Source organism: Papilio polytes, unplaced genomic scaffold (genome assembly GCF_000836215.1).
Source record: "Papilio polytes unplaced genomic scaffold, Ppol_1.0 DF824303.1, whole genome shotgun sequence".
NCBI lineage: Eukaryota > Metazoa > Arthropoda > Insecta > Lepidoptera > Papilionidae > Papilio > Papilio polytes.
In genome coordinates, this window is record NW_013524901.1 from 1,335,437 (window position 1) to 1,352,397 (window position 16,961).

The following is a 16,961-nucleotide window of genomic DNA, read 5'->3' on the forward strand; positions in this document are numbered from 1 at the left end:
TCGCCTGCGACTCCGTCCGCGTGAAATTAAAAAAATAATATAAAACCCATGTTACTTATTGACAACGTAGCTTTTTATTGGTGAAAATATTTTTGAAATTGGTCCAGTAGTTTTTGAGTTATTTCATTACAATCAAGCAAACAGAGTTTTCCTCTTTATCTATACTAATATTATAAAGAAGAAACTGCAATTTTGAATGTATTGAAATAACTCAAAAACTCCTGGGCTAATTTTAAAAATTCTTTCACCATTAGAGAGGTACTTTATGTGTGAACATAGGCTATATGTTTTGTTATTTATTTACTTCCACGCGGACGAAGTCGCAACAGCTAGTAATATTATAGTATAGATAATTTCGAAGTTTAAACTTTCAGCAACATAATTGTATTTGACTTCTTCTCTATGGTTACGCAAAATTTCTATGACCATTGAGCATATTTCATGCACTTTTATTGACTAACAGTCTGCCGAGATAACTCAAGATCGACCTTGGAACAGCGGCGCCACTAGATTAATGCACCGGCAGACTTAGTTATACGAAAATTTAGAAATTCATACATAATTTATCTTCCTATCAAAATAGGACATTTTTAACATTAAATTTTGTATCATTTCAGGTAATTTCCTGTGCCACTTCCTTCTACGCCATTGAAATTAGAAAAAGAACGTGGAATAATGCAATTTATACCGATTAAGGGCTGGTTTTACCGCTACTAGTACCCTGAAGTAATTTCTAGTGCGATCTCTTACCACGCATTTGCGGTTACATGACAATATAATTCACAGAACTTTTGCCCCTATCATTCCAGCACGAGCGATCGCCCACTGAACCTTGGAAAAAAGAATGGCACCGGACATAACGAGCGCCTTTTCTCATATAGATTTCTATTGTATTTAATGGGGGCCGTTGAAATATCGCCCAGGGCGCCGGCTCTTAACCCCGGTACTAAATGAATACATAAACCGGTAGAATAAAATCAAATAGTCATCTGACGAGTGTTATATTTTTTTACGAAAAAGGATAATAAATACCTCAATCGTGAGTCAATTTAATGACATAATTGTTTTTATTTAATAGAAAGTCATGTATTTATTGTATGCATGAGTAACTGTTATTAGTGTTATCTGGTGATATTCAAGATTTATTATTAAACATATTAGAATGTTAAGATGGATGTGTGGGGTAACACGAATGGATAAGATACGAAATGAGTATATTAGAGGAAGTTTGAGAGTAGCCCCCATAGTAGAGAAGGTTAGGAGTAAAAGGTTAGCATGGTATGGGCATGTTATGAGGAGGGATGAATCGCATGTTACAAGGAGAACGTTAGTTATGAGTGTGGAAGGGTACATCGGTAGAGGTAGACCTAGAAAGAGATGGATGGATTGTGTAAAAGGTGACATGATCAAAAAGGGAGTGATGACTGAGATGACGTATGATAGAGTTATGTGGAGGACAAAAACCTGTTGCGCCGACCCTACGGGAGTAGGATAAGGAGATGATGATGATGATGATTATTAAACATATTACGAGAACTATACAAAACAGACGTTATTTACGCTATAATTAAATATAGTTCATAGAACACTAGAGGTAAGCCTTTTTTCTTTTAATCAGGAAAAGATCTACTAGAATTTAAAACTTTCTATCTATGGGTTTTAGTTTTGTTGCTGTATTTCTTACAGTCTTAAAAAACTAAGATGAAATGCTAAAGTGAAAATACAAGTTAACGTTATGAAGAAAGTAATGCGGTTTATATTTTCTTTTCTAGATCTGTAACGTAACCAATCCTTGTAGATTATGCGTAAGATAATTACGAGTTTGTTCAGTATTTATTGCGCAATTTCTACGTACTGGCCGAACACAGTGCAAACTACAAAGTGAAAACACTTTCTAGATTTAGACACATCTCTGTTATTTTCTTTGCTTTTCCTGTGCGCTGGACAGGATGTTGCTAATCACTCTAACAAGATTTGTCTTGTCGAATAATAGTACATCTAGAAAACAAAGATGTATTAAATTACTTTAAAATTCTAGCATTTTGTCATTTTTCCTTCTACTACCATGATACTTCGCCATTTAGGCGGACTCGGATGACCGCTTGCTTGTTTGCTTAATTATAAGATAAAAAATAAAATAGGTATACTGTGTTAGAAGCGCCAATAGCCTAATGGTTTGGGGTACTACCGATCTTGCGATCGAGGGTTCGAATCCCGCCATTCGACTATCGTCGTGAACCATATTCTAGCACAAGCATAGAGCTTAGTTGGGATGGTTTAAGGAAATATTAGTAAATTAACAAAAATCTGATATTTAAAATAATGAACTATACAGACTAATTATTGCTTCTGTTTTGATATGTGAATGAGAGGCAAGAGGTCATTGTTCTTGTGTTTTCATAAATCCGAATTGAGATGAACATTTTAAACGATCAACACATGATTACGGAATAAAAGTTAATTAACAAACGTCGGATACAGGGGTTAATGTATTGGGTAGAATTACTAACAAAAGAACAAACGGGCGATTGTACTATTGATACTATCAAGTAAACGTTTGTCCGTTAAAGCGTGACATACGCGCTACAATGTCGCAACCAGATCATATTGTGCAAGTCGTGTTTGTCATCGCAACTAATACTCTATTCCGGCAACGTGTATACTCTGGTTTCTTTTTATATTCTAATAAAAGTGACTATAAATGGACTTAAAATGCTTTCCCTTTTTATTCAGATTGCAGACGAATGCGACGCGGTTGGAATCCTAAATATGATCTTTGCAATATTCTTACGCAGACTCTGTTTCCATTATGCGATACGTTGAACACATTTGATGTGTAATTAAAAGACTGTTTTTTTTTTTGTAACTGAATGGCCACTGCTTGCCTTGAAAAGACATTTACAGATTCACCGGGCTTGAGGTGGCCGAGCGCAGATTGTTGTTTACTTTAAAATTAAGAAGAAAACAAGCAGAAAAATCTTAGTACTTCGTTATACCATCGTAAAAAAATTAAATAAGATCGTAATTAGAAAGATTTTATAATAAATTACTTTGCATAGAATATTTATGATGGATTCATGAAATGCAGTTACTAAGTAAAAGTCACAAAATTAATAGATGTGGTTCCATTAGATGTTTTTATTTTCAACATTTGTGAACTAGTACTTATATACAATTATCGTGTCGTATACGTTAATGGTAGGCATCATTCGTTTGTAAAGAGATCGCTTGCGCAAGCGACGCGTGGGAACCAGCCGGCGCACGTCCGTATTCTCGTCTATATGCAAAAACGAGACGCGGCCGGAACTTGCTTCCGATACACTATCGCATTTTATACAACGTTTTGTCTTCAAGTTATATTATTAAACTATAAGTTTGATATTACAGGTGTGGTTAATTCAAAGAGTTCAACCGACGATTGCAATACGCTTTGTATAAATAAGTTATGATAACTTCTAATCACAATGATTGTTGAATAATCAACGTGTTTTAGTAAACGTAAACATTAATTAATTACTAGCTGTTCCCGTACGGCTTCGTCCGTGAAATTATTAATTTATTTAATTGTTTACATTTGTCAGATTCTCAATTGCAAATGTCAAAATTACCGTTACCATAATAACCTTGTTTCCTTGATATTGGCAGCTTGTAGTTTATGGTCCCTTTCCCAGATGAAGCCTTTTTTCCAGTTTATTTACCCCTTAAGTTTAATAGCGTGAAAGTTTAAAGCTTAAAGCGTGTCATAAGTGTAGGGATTTTTTTAAAGAAAGAATGATTTAAAAATATGCTGTTATTGCTGAAATCCTACGCCACAAAGTAGTGTGTGTACGTTTTATTATATTAGCAAGTATAGAAGTATAGATGATTGTAATAAATAAAATACGAGGTAAGTGGTAATGCCTTTTGTGTTACAAAAGATCGACCAGTACTGCGATTTTACAAGCGATATCTCCAAAGATCACGATCGCAGTGAGTTGTTGATCAGTTTAGTATTTTTTTCTCCAGAGTAACTGCCGCGCTCAGTTGATAATTGTAACTTAAAAACTGGCGCATGCCAGCTACAAGCATGTGTAAAAGCTAACTGGTATACCAGTAGCTACTAATTAGTATTACAATATTTGATAAATTGAGGGACACCGTCGAGTCGTGTGATTACGTATTACGCTAGTAGCTGGCTGGTGCCTATTACTAGCATGGTAATTAAGCGCCAATAGCCTAATGGTTTGGAATACGGACTACCGATATCGCGATCGAGAGTTGGAATCCCGCCATTCGACTATTGTCGTGAACCATATCCTAGCACAAGCCTAGAGCTTAGTGTAATGGTTAAAGGAAATATTAGTAAATTAACAAAATTCTACTAATGATTAAAAAAAAAAATCCCGCCCTAAGATTCAATGATGTTTACCTCCGATAAAGGCGCTGCATAAATGTAATACAAAGCTAACGGAATACTTTCTCACAAATGGTGCTAGACCCATTGTTCTTGGTTACCTAAGTAAAATTAATAAGGTAATAAAATTCTGTCTACAAGCTCAAGTTTTATATAACCATGAAAACAGCGAGAAGAAACTACGAAATTTTCATTAGCTTTAGAGCGGGTGAACAGCTTTGACTAAACAACCGCACAGCTGATTTGCGATTGTTTCTTTGGTTTAACTGTTTAGTTGCACAAATAAAAATCTAGTAGTGTGCGCACCTATATAAGCCCATATAATTTAAAACGCGACCAGTCAGTTGTGCGATAGTTTTGTGAAAGATGTGCACGCGCTCTTAAAGCGATTATATCAATAAGTAACCAATCAGAACGCTCTCTGGACCATATAACTTTCCTAAGAGTGGTTATCTTTAACTTGGTCTGCTTTAATGTATGACTAATCTCGGTGAAAACAGACATTTTGATTTTCAAATCACGTAGACGCTATCTTTTTTTCCTAAGAATTAAAAGGTAAACGATAGGACAATTGAACCAATAGTGGTGATACGAAAATAGACTTGAAAACAATCATTTTTAATTTAAACATTTACTACTAGCTGTTACTCGCGACTTTGTCCGAGTGAAATTCAAAAAATAAAAAAAAAACAGCCTGTTAGAGTTTGATTGCGAAGGAATTTTTAAAATAGGCCAAGCAGCGTTTTAAATTTTAAAAACATACAAAATGCAAAGCTTTCCTTTTTATAATATCAATATAGATATTTACTACGTACGGTAATAAAGTTTTTTTTAATTACTGTTTTAGTAAAAAGTCAGGTGACAAGAAAACAAAAAATTGAAGGAATCATTTATTTTTAATTTAATACAATAAAGTCACATCGACAATAAATAATTTAATTGTTAAACACATCAAGTCTACATACAGATAGGAAATAGTTCTTCGGTTTGTTGCAAACATTCTTGGGATTACTTCCATGAAAATGTATCGATTTCGTCATATGTAATTTTTCATCGATTTATAAATTTGTAGTACAACAAAAACATACTCTCTCTCTCTCTCTTCTACTCCTCTGCCCCACTTTGGGGACATAGGAGTAAAAGAGAAAGAGAGTACAACAAAAATATTTGCCAACAAACCTTGATATCAGATCTTTGCATATTATAATTTATTTGTGACAAAGTTTACAACATTGAGATATTCAAAGATAAGAAATCGATGATAAGAATAATTGTGAATATGTCGAGAATTTGAGGCATTTTAAAATTAAAGTAAATATGTTATGAAACTACAATTTGACTCATCAATGGTTAAAATAAAACAATCTAAGACATTTAACCGATAGACAATATAATTTTTAGCAATCGCTTACAATTAAATTAAGATTGTTCTGCGTCATTTACAAAATAATGTAAAAAAAACCTTTTAATTTTCAAATACACTCAAATTCACGTCATTAAATATATGAAAATGCCAGCATGATCATAATCTAAACACATCAAAGATATAAATTGAAATCGATAATTCTAAAAATTTACTCTAACACGTCTAATATTACTATGAAAGTCCACTGTTATGTCACTTGTATACACATATCGTTGTCTCTTTTATTCAAAGGGAACAAAAAGAGACGAACATGTCAATACAAATGTCATATCAGTTAACCGTTAATTAATCTAAACATTCAGCACATTGAAACATTTAAATAACTAAATATAAACATCAATACTTAAAACACAACATTTATTTTGCGCACAAATAAGGGATAAACATTATACACTTAATTATTAACTAAAAATTGGTAACATTTGTTTTATTATGACATATTTGGAACAAAAAGATCGCTGTGAAGCTTGCAAAAAGGATATTTTACCGCCATTTGCATAAAACGCGGCGCCATTTTGAAAAAAGCGTCATAGATTATACAAGCTGTCAAAATGTCAAATTGTTTATGCCTTACTTATGCACTATCATTAAACAATGATCAGTTGTAACATGAAATAAACTATCAGGTAGTTAACTTTGTCCTGGGGCAAATAAACTTTTAAATATAAAACTTATTATTTACACTTATTTGGGGCATTGATAGTCATGACACAATAAATCTAAATGCCACATATTTTTAAAATTTATAGAATACAGCAAAGACTAAAAGAAAATAAGAAGTACTTCAGAATGGACACAGAGAAAAATGATTAAGAATTGGCTTTTAATATTTTTTTTACTCAAAAAAAAATCTTATTTTGCGTTCGAAATACATTACATTAGCAACTTAATAAAAAACGTTTCCATTTTAATACGACTGGGACTAATTCTAGTAAAATATGAAGTTTTTTCACCTACATATGCACATACTATTACATCGGAGGGTAACAAACCACTTTTACTATTAACTATCGGAGATATTTTTACATTACTTAAATCTCAAAAGAATTTTCTAGCAACCTAACTTTTTAATTATAAAATCAAGATCTACAAGAGAATAAAATGCGACTGCGTTCTAAAACAGATTGTTATAAATAATTTATAAAAAACTCTACAAAGCATTTCACAAGAAACATAAAGAACCCTAATTAGTACCGGATTTAGTGTTACTAACGCCTTGGGCGACGTTGGGTGTCCCCTTTATGTGATTCTTGGGGGGAGATAGAAAATTGATGATAAACGCCCCTTTTTCAGCGCCCTGGGCGGGGTCGCTCTACCCGGTAATGACTACTTCAGTTATATCTTCATTAATATAAATTTCTCTTTCTTTCTGTTTGACAAGACAGAGACAACATATACTGATACGTCACAGCTTTCAAATTCTATGGTTACATCGAATACATGCATTTAATTTATCTATACTTTTTAAACTCTATTTAAAACACTTACCACATTACAAATAAACGCGGTATAAAGTTAAACTTAGGAACAAACAAAGTATAAGAAAAAATTGTACTAATATTTGTTTATACTCAGTTTCTTCCTAAGTTTAACTCTATGTAATGTAGGTAACCGGAAATAAACTGTCCGCGAATTACCTTTTTAATTATGCATAATTATTGGTCAGTCGGATTACCGCGTTTATTCGTAATGCTGTTATAATTGGTTAACAGCTATATAGAGTCAAAATTAACAATAAATGTTAATCAAAACGTTAACAATGAAATTTTACAAAGAATATTGTTATTTTTGTTCCTATATAACTATAGCAACATTCGAGCACGTCACAAACATAATATTAGATAATAACTAACATAAAATCACATTATAATCACAAAACTTAACAAATTTTACATTAAAATGAAAAGTTATGTTATAAAGATGGTGAATGAAACAGTATTAAAAATATATTAAACTAGATTTAAAAGATCCATACATTGTATAGTGCTATTCAAACTTTATGGATGCTCGCTATCTTACACGAGACTGCGCACAACATTAAGGTTGAAATTTATAGAGCGCATTTCGACTTTACTGAGGACTTTACATCAAACTAACACGAGAACTTGCTCAGTGTAATCTCAGAATTGCAATTTATAGTAAATTTGGACTGAAAATTTACTGAGTACCTATATACCGAGCAAGAGCTTGGACAATTTTCAGTATATACGCAATTCAATTCTATTTACTAGTAAGATAAATCTAAGCTTTATAAATTTCAGCCCAAATATTAGCGGGATGCAAGTGCTCGCTTACCACGACCTAACAAGTTTGAATCTTTTAATAGCAGAAAGATTTCCTTGGAAATATGTTTAATTTATCAAAACGATAGCGTTTTTACATATTACTTTTGATCTAAGATGTATAAAAACGAAAAATTACTAAATTATAGTAAAAATAATATTAAAACTAAAGAAATTCATAATGACAAACAATGTACAGTAATTTTCCATAAAAAGGTCCTAACATAGCAACACCAAAGGCCAAAATTGAAAATACTACATTTTAATCACATAAATACATAACAACGAAATACTTAAGACCCGTAAAAGCGTATTGAAAGAACATACAGTTTTTGATTTAAAAAAAAATTGGAGCTTCTAAATATACGGTATTTTAAAAGGCTTAGTAAAAAGGTAAATGTAGATGGAAAAATGTAAGCTATTGACCAAGAGCAATGAAAATTAGGTAAATTGAATATTTCTTTGGTCTGTTTATTAAAGGCGATGACTTCAATATACCATGATTTTAAACCGCAAACACAATAATTAAAATAATTTTAAATCTAACATAGAATTTAAAAAGTTACTAAACATATTAAAAATTAGTTTTAAGAAGAAAAATTAAAAAAAAAAATATACATATTTACATACAGCAACGGATCTAGGATGTATAAAAATAAACAAAAAACCCAACATTTCATGAAATTTAACATACAAAGTATGAAAATAGTAAGGTTATAATTACAAATTTTGACACAAAATATTTCACTTCATTTAAAAACCAAATCCTTCCTTAAATCCGCTACTGTTTAAATTAAAAATACATAGTGGATATTACAAATTTGATACTAAAAGTACAAAATATATTATCATAGTACCCATTATAATTGGGAATGATATCCCAAAAGAACCTGCTTTTCAAATGCATTACCACTTTTTGTGGTGGCAACCCTGTGAGTTGTATGATAAGAAATTTGGCAACACTACAATAAAGCATGTTTACTAAAGCAAGAAAAGGATAAATAAATAGGCATTTCTCAAGAGAGAGTGAGACAAATATATAAGAGAAATGCAAAAGTGCGAGAGAGACAAAAATTGCTTTCAAACTTCATTTACGATCGGTGACAATTCATTAAAAGGAAACTTTCGGTTATATAATAAATAACCTATAAATATATGGTAAGTAAATGTATACGCTTGGACGTGAACCGGTTTGGACAGATATTACAAATAGCTTGTAAAATGTGTGCATTCATATTTTTTACGTAAATGTAAATATTTGATAACGTGTATCAAGACAAAGAAATTTAGAGACTAGAATACAATGAATACATTTGATACACCTAAGATATTTAGTGCTTCGATAGGCAAATATTTGTTTATTTTTGTCATACATATCAACTTAAAACTCAAAAAACACATATATCAAATACATGTATTTGTAATAATTTCATAGCCAAAGAAAAGCGGAATACTTAATGTACTGTGTAGCTTACGAATGCATGGGGCTGGCGGCGTGGGGCTCACTGCTTGGAACTTGCTGCGTGGGGCTGGCGGCGTGGGGCTTGCATCAGGCAGCGTGGGGCCGTGGGGTCCGCGGTGTGGGGATTGCAGCAGGCAGCGTGGGGCCGTGGGGTCCGCGGCATGGGGTGTGGGGCGTGGGGCTTGCAGCAGGCAGCGTAGGGCGTGAGGTTCGAGCATGTGGCATGGAGCTTGCAGCAGGCAACGTGAGGCGTGGGGCGTGGGGTGTGGGGCGCGCTTAGGGCACCATGTTGAGTATGTTGCGGTTCTCGAGGGACTCCTTGAGCGCGTAGAACAGCTGCAGCTGCTGCTCCGGCTTCAGGTTGTAAACCTTGATAATAACAAATTCATTTGCTTACTATGTAACTTTTTCGATTAAATCAATTCTGATATAATTGTAGAAAACAAACAACTTTGACATATCTTTGAGAAATGGAAGTTTAATTACAATCTATTTGAATACAAAATTACCTTGGGGTTCTCAGACCTATTTTTGTGTATTACTTAGTGATGTTTGCACAGTAATTAGTTTCATTTTTTTCCACAATATGGCGCAGGTTTTATGTTCTATTCGGACGTTTACCAGCTTTATTTCCACGTATATCGCCTATATTTGCGATACGAAGAATGAATCCAGGGTTTATAAAGTATTAGTTGTCCGTGTCGCGGAGGTACCTGCTGCAGCAGCTTCTGCGGCGTGGCGGTGCGGATGAAGCTGGTGATGTAGACGTTGACGAAGGTGGCCATGAGGAACTGGCAGTCGAAGCGGTCCATGATGCCGCCGTGTCCGGGGATCACGTCGCCAAAGTCCTGCACGATCAACTTTTATGTTCATTTTGTATCATCATACTAATATTATAAATGCGAAACTTTAGTAAATGGGTTTTTGTTCGTTTTTCTGAACGGATCTGAATGAAATTTGACATAGATGTAGAACATAGCCTGAGAAAAAACATAAGTTGCTTACATTTGTTTTTTTTTCTAATTCCACGCGGACGGAGTCGCGGGCAAAAGCTAATATATGATTACCATTACATACTTTTATTGCAAGCAATCTGTCTGCGATATATGTTAAATAAATTTTTACAATTAAAACCAAGGGTATGGAGAAAATAGGTGGGGAAATATCCCTTTTCTGTACTTCTTTGTTCAATAAAGATATTCAACGCATCTGTAAATGCGTACATCTGGGCAACGGTTGTTTCGCTATTTTGGCAAAAATTATTAGCCGCTCGCTCGTAAAAAAAATAATAGTACCTTGATCTTGAAAGCGCGTTTGAAGCCAGATGCGAAGAACCCTCCGAAGGGTCCGATGACGGAGCTGAAGATGCTGAGCGCCAGCGAGTGGATCATGAACGGGTACATCGTCATCTTTTCACGGCCAGACTGGAAACAAATTCGTACAGACACCTTGACAAAGTAACTTACGATAAACCATAAATCATACTAATATTAAAAACGCGAAAGTTTAGATGAATGAATGTTTCTTAGAGTTTGTAGCCTAAACTGCTTAACGAATTGTGGTGAAATTTTGTATAGATGTCTACATCTACTTCTATCATCTCTATATCAGATTATCCTCTAGGATAATCTGGAAGAACATGTAGGCTACTCACTTTTGATTTTTTAATTCCACGCAGACAGAGTCGCGGGCGAAAGCTAGTATGTCTAACATATTATTTGAATGTTTACATTTTATTTTGTGACACTTAAGTTTCTTTTATAACGAAAGATAGTGATTTGATTGGTATTATTACATGTCAATGCAAAAAATTAACGATTTTTTTTAAAATACCATAAATTAAAACGGTTAGTAAATTGAAGGTGAGGACAGATCGGGGTGACGGTTGGGAATAATGCAGTTATGTCTGACCAGTTTGATGAGGGGCTGCAGGAAGTGCGGCGGCGTGTACTCCTGCAGGCGGAAGAGGGAGGAGGGCTCGCAGTCCATCGTCATGCGGCCCAGCGACTCCGAGTACTCGATGGGGCACACCAGGTACGGGTACTGCGACATCAGGTACGACAGCTGGAAGGATACATTGTAACGGCATTAGTACTCTTACTAACATTTGTAGTATATGGCTATAATATAGGACCTAAACTTTAAATCATATAAATATTATAAATGCGAAAGTTATGATGGATGAATGGATGTTTGTAGCGTTTGTAGCCTACACGGCTGAACGGATCTCCATGAAATTTGGCACAGATTTAGAGCATAGTCTGAAAGAACACATAGGCTACTTCTTATCCCGAGAATAGTTACGGTTCCCGTGGTATTCATAAATTTAGTTTTTTAAATGTTTACTAGATCATTCTGCAACGGTTCAACATATCTTATTGGAGTTTGGCACAGATAAAAAACAAAGTCTGGAGTACACATGAGATAAGGTTCATCCCCAAGAAATGTCCGGTTCCCGAGGGATACGTAGCTTTTTATTATTTGTATGTTTTCTAATACCACGCGGACTAAGTCTCGGACAACAGCTAGTAGTAAATATTTTTTAAGAACTAGTAAACTTAACATTATGTGGAATAGTTCATGCTTTAAATTAGACCAATAATCTATTTAAGAAACAAGAGATTAAATTGGAATAAACATACTATCTTGTAGTCAGATAAATAATCTTACGACAAGTCCAAAGATAACTGTAGAAAATCCACCGCCGATGAACCCTTCCCACGTCTTCTTGGGGCTGAGTTTGATGAGCGGCGTCTTGCCGAAGAAGAAACCGAACACGTACGCCATCACATCGTTGCAGATAATCATAGACACAGGCACTATGAACCAGATCAAGCCTGCAACAACAATACTAATAATTATATACGAATGTTTGGATGGATGTTTGTTCCCTTGTCTCCAAAACAGCTTAATGGAACTCGATGAAATTTAGCACAGATGTAACACAGTCTGGAAGAACACTGTTTACTAAGTTTTTATTAATTACGCGGACAAAGTAGCGGGCAAAAGCTCGTATAACTATAATATATTGTATCTGGTCTGTTACGGAGCACTAAAATTATGAGGGGCTTTGATTTCATAACATTCAATGTGCAATATCAATGCCCTCACGGTGAATCAGGCGTCGTAACACGTGTTATGGTAATATTGCTTATTCACATTTTCTTTAAATAAACTGAGATAAAAAATCTTTAATTATGAATTACATAAAAAAAATGTATCTTTCATTATATGAGAAATAAAAGTATTTTATTCTAATGAAATGGACAGGAAGCTATAAATGCAAAAATAATTTACTCTACAACTGAGTTTATTAAATTCAAAATTACCATAAGTGAACTGTTGAACCCTTCGCACGAAATAATTAACTAAATTATCACACAATGGAAACGAGTTCTTTGCCCAAACATTTACATACAAAGTTCAAAGCTCATGTATTTTACGAGGTCTAGTTAAAAATACGATATACTTGAAAACGTCGTAAAACTTGTGTAGGTATAGTCTTAACATTGGGAGTGTCGAACAAAATTGCAATCCATGTTATCTATGCCCGATAAAAAACCACTTCACGGGAATTAGGTCCGACGAAAAACAGGTTTTTACAAAAAAATATAAATACCAATAGTTAGGAACGTTTGTTATGTGATGTTTTTAGGCTATTATGGAAGAAATGTACAGACAGAAGTAGACGCTTATTTTGTAATTAATTTTTTACGTAAATTCCAACAATTTCTTTCCTAATAAAATCAGAAGGAAAAGATTTAAATATTCCACATATTTAAACTTATTTAATGTTTTAATTTCAGATTTTTTCTTTAACAAAATTAAACATTACTGTGATCAAAGTATTAAATCATAAAACAAGAATTTGTTACTCTGCCCCGGCGAGTAAAACTTTGTACGATCTAAAAATATAACATTGTTTACCGGACAACGCGCAAGCAATCAACTCGTTGCCCTACATTTTTAAACTAAACCCACGTCCCGCCGCACACCGGGCGTGGCATGTCTAGAAAATTCATTAAAAAGTGACAAGCATTCAAATTATGATATCTACTCAACTATTTATAAATGGAGAATTTATTTTTGTTTTCCCAAAAACATTAAACTATTTCAATGAAATCTTGCAACAAAAAATCATACTATGATGTATTTTCTAATGCTTTTTGGACTTAGCACCTTGAATGGATCGATAGCTTAACTAAAACAACAACCAACAGAATTTTCATATTAACATAATATTACAAGAATTTTATACTCAAGACCTCTACGCTTTAAACCGGTTTTTACCAACATATTTACGGCCTCTAAAGTGTTTTAATAATTTCCTTTTACTCAAGGTATAATAAATACAAAACGCGACGGATCAACGCGTAAACAAGTGAATTAACACTTGCTTTATTACGTATGCATCCTTGACAAAGAATACGCGTGTGCTAAAAGAATCTTTATATCATTAACAGAAACATACTTTTTATTTATTTTACTGGGATAAGGCCTTGTCTACTGGGTAGCCATCACAAGGACCGGAAAAATAAAAATATATTTTTATTACGATAGACCACAAAGTTACGGTCAATACGGTCTTCGGGTTCACAGGAGACTCGATCAGGATCACGATGACTGGAATCCAAATTGGGGGTACACGAGTTGGGTCACGGAAATGTTAACTGCTTTCAATTACAATAAGTTCTGCCAGTATAATTTCAAAAGGGGTCCACGAGGAAAAATAATTTAGGTACCTCTGACTACCATAAAGCGTTAAAAGATAAGGAAATTCGTACGTTACATTATCCTGTTGTACACCCATGACAAAATGTTGGTATGGTAACGCGTAGCAATAAACATAGTTAAGAGTAATACCTATGTTGCTGGTTGTACATTATGCAACAATTGTTTATTTTTTACAAACAACATACGTTATAAAGTTAGGAAATAACTAGAAACCGACATTGGGAATAAATTTCACGCTTATGGCTTTATTGCGATAAATGCGTATTTAATCACTATACAAAAGTATTCCAACGTTTGTTCATTAAATGTTACCTAACCAATTCGTATTTAAAAATAATGGTAAAAAAGTATATTGAGGAAAAATTATAGCGGTAAAAGTTCTTAAGTCGGTGCAATGTCTTGAATTACCCAGTTGTATTTCCTTCACATCATTAAATTGCTATGTATTAAAAACGTTGTCGAAGCTACTGCAATTATAATAATGTATGTCGCCTTAACCATTATTAACAACATTGTATCAAGTCATCTGAACCTTTTTGTTGTTAGATATACTTGTTAAAATGAATATATTACAACAATACTCTATTTCATAAATTGACAGGTGTTCGAAGTAAAATTTGAAAATATTTCGTACTGACTGATCAATTTTATTGACAGTTCCCACCCTCCTACGGTCGGGGCGTAGATATTATGCGGGCGTGTGACCTAGATAGTTTGTTCGGCTTCCCCGGCCTTGTCGCGGCAAAGCGATCGCCTGTCAACACGACAGCCCATATCTGCTGGACATTTCCACTTGTATTGTTCGCAAATAGAACAAATAGAACGAGACTATAAAGAAATCTGATATAACACACAGATTAAACAATGACGCAGACTTAAGCTTAATGACGTATAAACATGACTAATGTAAAAGTAGGAAGTATTAAATCTGTATTTATTTATACAACTCTCAAGACGAAGAGAGAAGATAAAGAGATCGAGAGAATAAAGTCGCAAACATTATACCGTATTCGCAAACTCATTTGTCATAGTACAAAATCAAAGAGTCACAAAGAATAAACATCAGTTCTGTTGGACGCAGTATCAAAGAGTAGACATTTATAGACATTCAATTAGGTAAAATATAGTTAAAAGAAACATACCCTCAAAGATGTTCTGTATGATGAGGTAGCTCTGAGTGACGACGATAAGGAGAGCGACGTGCGTCCAGGCGAACAGGCTGAACTGGCGCATGTAGTAGCGCTTCACCAGCGACAGTACGAACCACACGAAGCCCACGCAGTAAAGACTGAACGAGATGAACCGGTGGTACGTCACCAAGAAGTGCAGGTAGTCCTAGGAAATAGGGATTGTTAAGAAACCCTAATGATTTACTTACATTTGTTTTAAAATACAATAATTTGTGCTACATGAAGTTAAGATTTCTTCTTAGAAATATTATCATTGTTGTAAAATTTTGTGTTATTCAATTGAGATTTCGGAGAGGATTTGAGAGATCGGACATTATAAAAAATAATATACAAAATAAACGCAAACTCAAGTTATTTGCAATATTATATTTAGACACTTATGAATATGTATTGCTCTTCACAAATGGGGAAAGGGATTGGCTCCTGCAGCACAGGGGAACCTAGTGCAGGAGCCAAGGCTCTCATGAAATGTGTATATTTTTAAAGTGAAATAATAAAGGATTTATTTATTTATTATTTATTTATTTATAAAGTATTTTTATTTAAAAAAAAAAAAGTATTTTTATTTTTTATTTTTTATTTTTATTTATATAGTAATTATAGTAGTATACTAGTTTAATGTGCTAGAAGACGCTTCAATTATCACTGCAATTACGTGAACTATTAAAGTTAATATATTGTTTACGATACGAAATAATCAGTCTCGGTACAATAATTATTGCGTTTATTGTTTGTAATGTGTCACATTGATTTAGTTAAGGTCGTACATGGTAACAATAATGTGATTTATTTATCTATGCTTTATACTTTAATATTATAAAGAGTAAGACTGGTTTTTTTTATTTTTCTATGTATTGAAGTAACTCAAAAACTACTTGGCCAATTACAAAAATTCTTTCACCATTAAAAAGCTACGTTATCACTGAGAAACATAGGCTATATTTTTCAATTTCAAATGGACGAATTCGCGACAACAGCTTGTTTTTAATACAACTGCTAGGTGATTTGATTGTTATATTACTTCGATACATTTCAGCAAAATTAGCAATAATTGGCTAATACACAGTTCAGATATCTAAAATGTGGATAAACCTACTTCGAATCCATCCGATATATTACCATTTACAGTCTGTTTTACTTAATTACTGTTATAGTTTCCAAACGTTTATCTTTATACTTTAAGGTTGACGTTAGAAACGTCAATGTCATGTCATATATCTGTCAAGTTTCTTGTTACCACGTTTTTCTAAAATACATACGTTTTCCTCGATAACTGCGTTTTATTCTAAATAATTGAAAAGAGAAAATATTATATTGGCGACGAGAGAATCTACGCTAAATGTCTACAGGTGATAAAACGTCGGCCAGCGCACGCGCTGTTTTAGCAGCGAAGACCGCCGACGCTGTCAGCGGTTCACTGCCAGTAGTACCACCGAATTTCATCGAGTTCTATGATTCGAAGAATAGATTTGGT

At 33.7% G+C, this 16,961-nt stretch overlaps 1 protein-coding gene across 1 annotated transcript in view; it reads right to left on the minus strand.

The window, feature by feature from the left end:
* Positions 1 to 8,806: 8,806 nt before the first annotated feature.
* LOC106102335 (phosphatidate cytidylyltransferase, photoreceptor-specific) overlaps positions 8,807 to 16,961 on the minus strand; it is a 15,019-nt gene continuing 6,864 nt past the window's right edge. The window contains exons 5-10 of the mRNA XM_013281774.1: positions 15,440 to 15,632; positions 12,234 to 12,400; positions 11,475 to 11,627; positions 10,859 to 10,987; positions 10,277 to 10,411; positions 8,807 to 9,932 (exon numbers count right to left, since the gene is read on the minus strand). Coding sequence (XP_013137228.1) covers positions 9,840 to 9,932; positions 10,277 to 10,411; positions 10,859 to 10,987; positions 11,475 to 11,627; positions 12,234 to 12,400; positions 15,440 to 15,632 — 870 coding nt within the window. The 3' untranslated portion in view covers positions 8,807 to 9,839. The remainder of the gene's footprint in view (positions 9,933 to 10,276; positions 10,412 to 10,858; positions 10,988 to 11,474; positions 11,628 to 12,233; positions 12,401 to 15,439; positions 15,633 to 16,961) is intronic.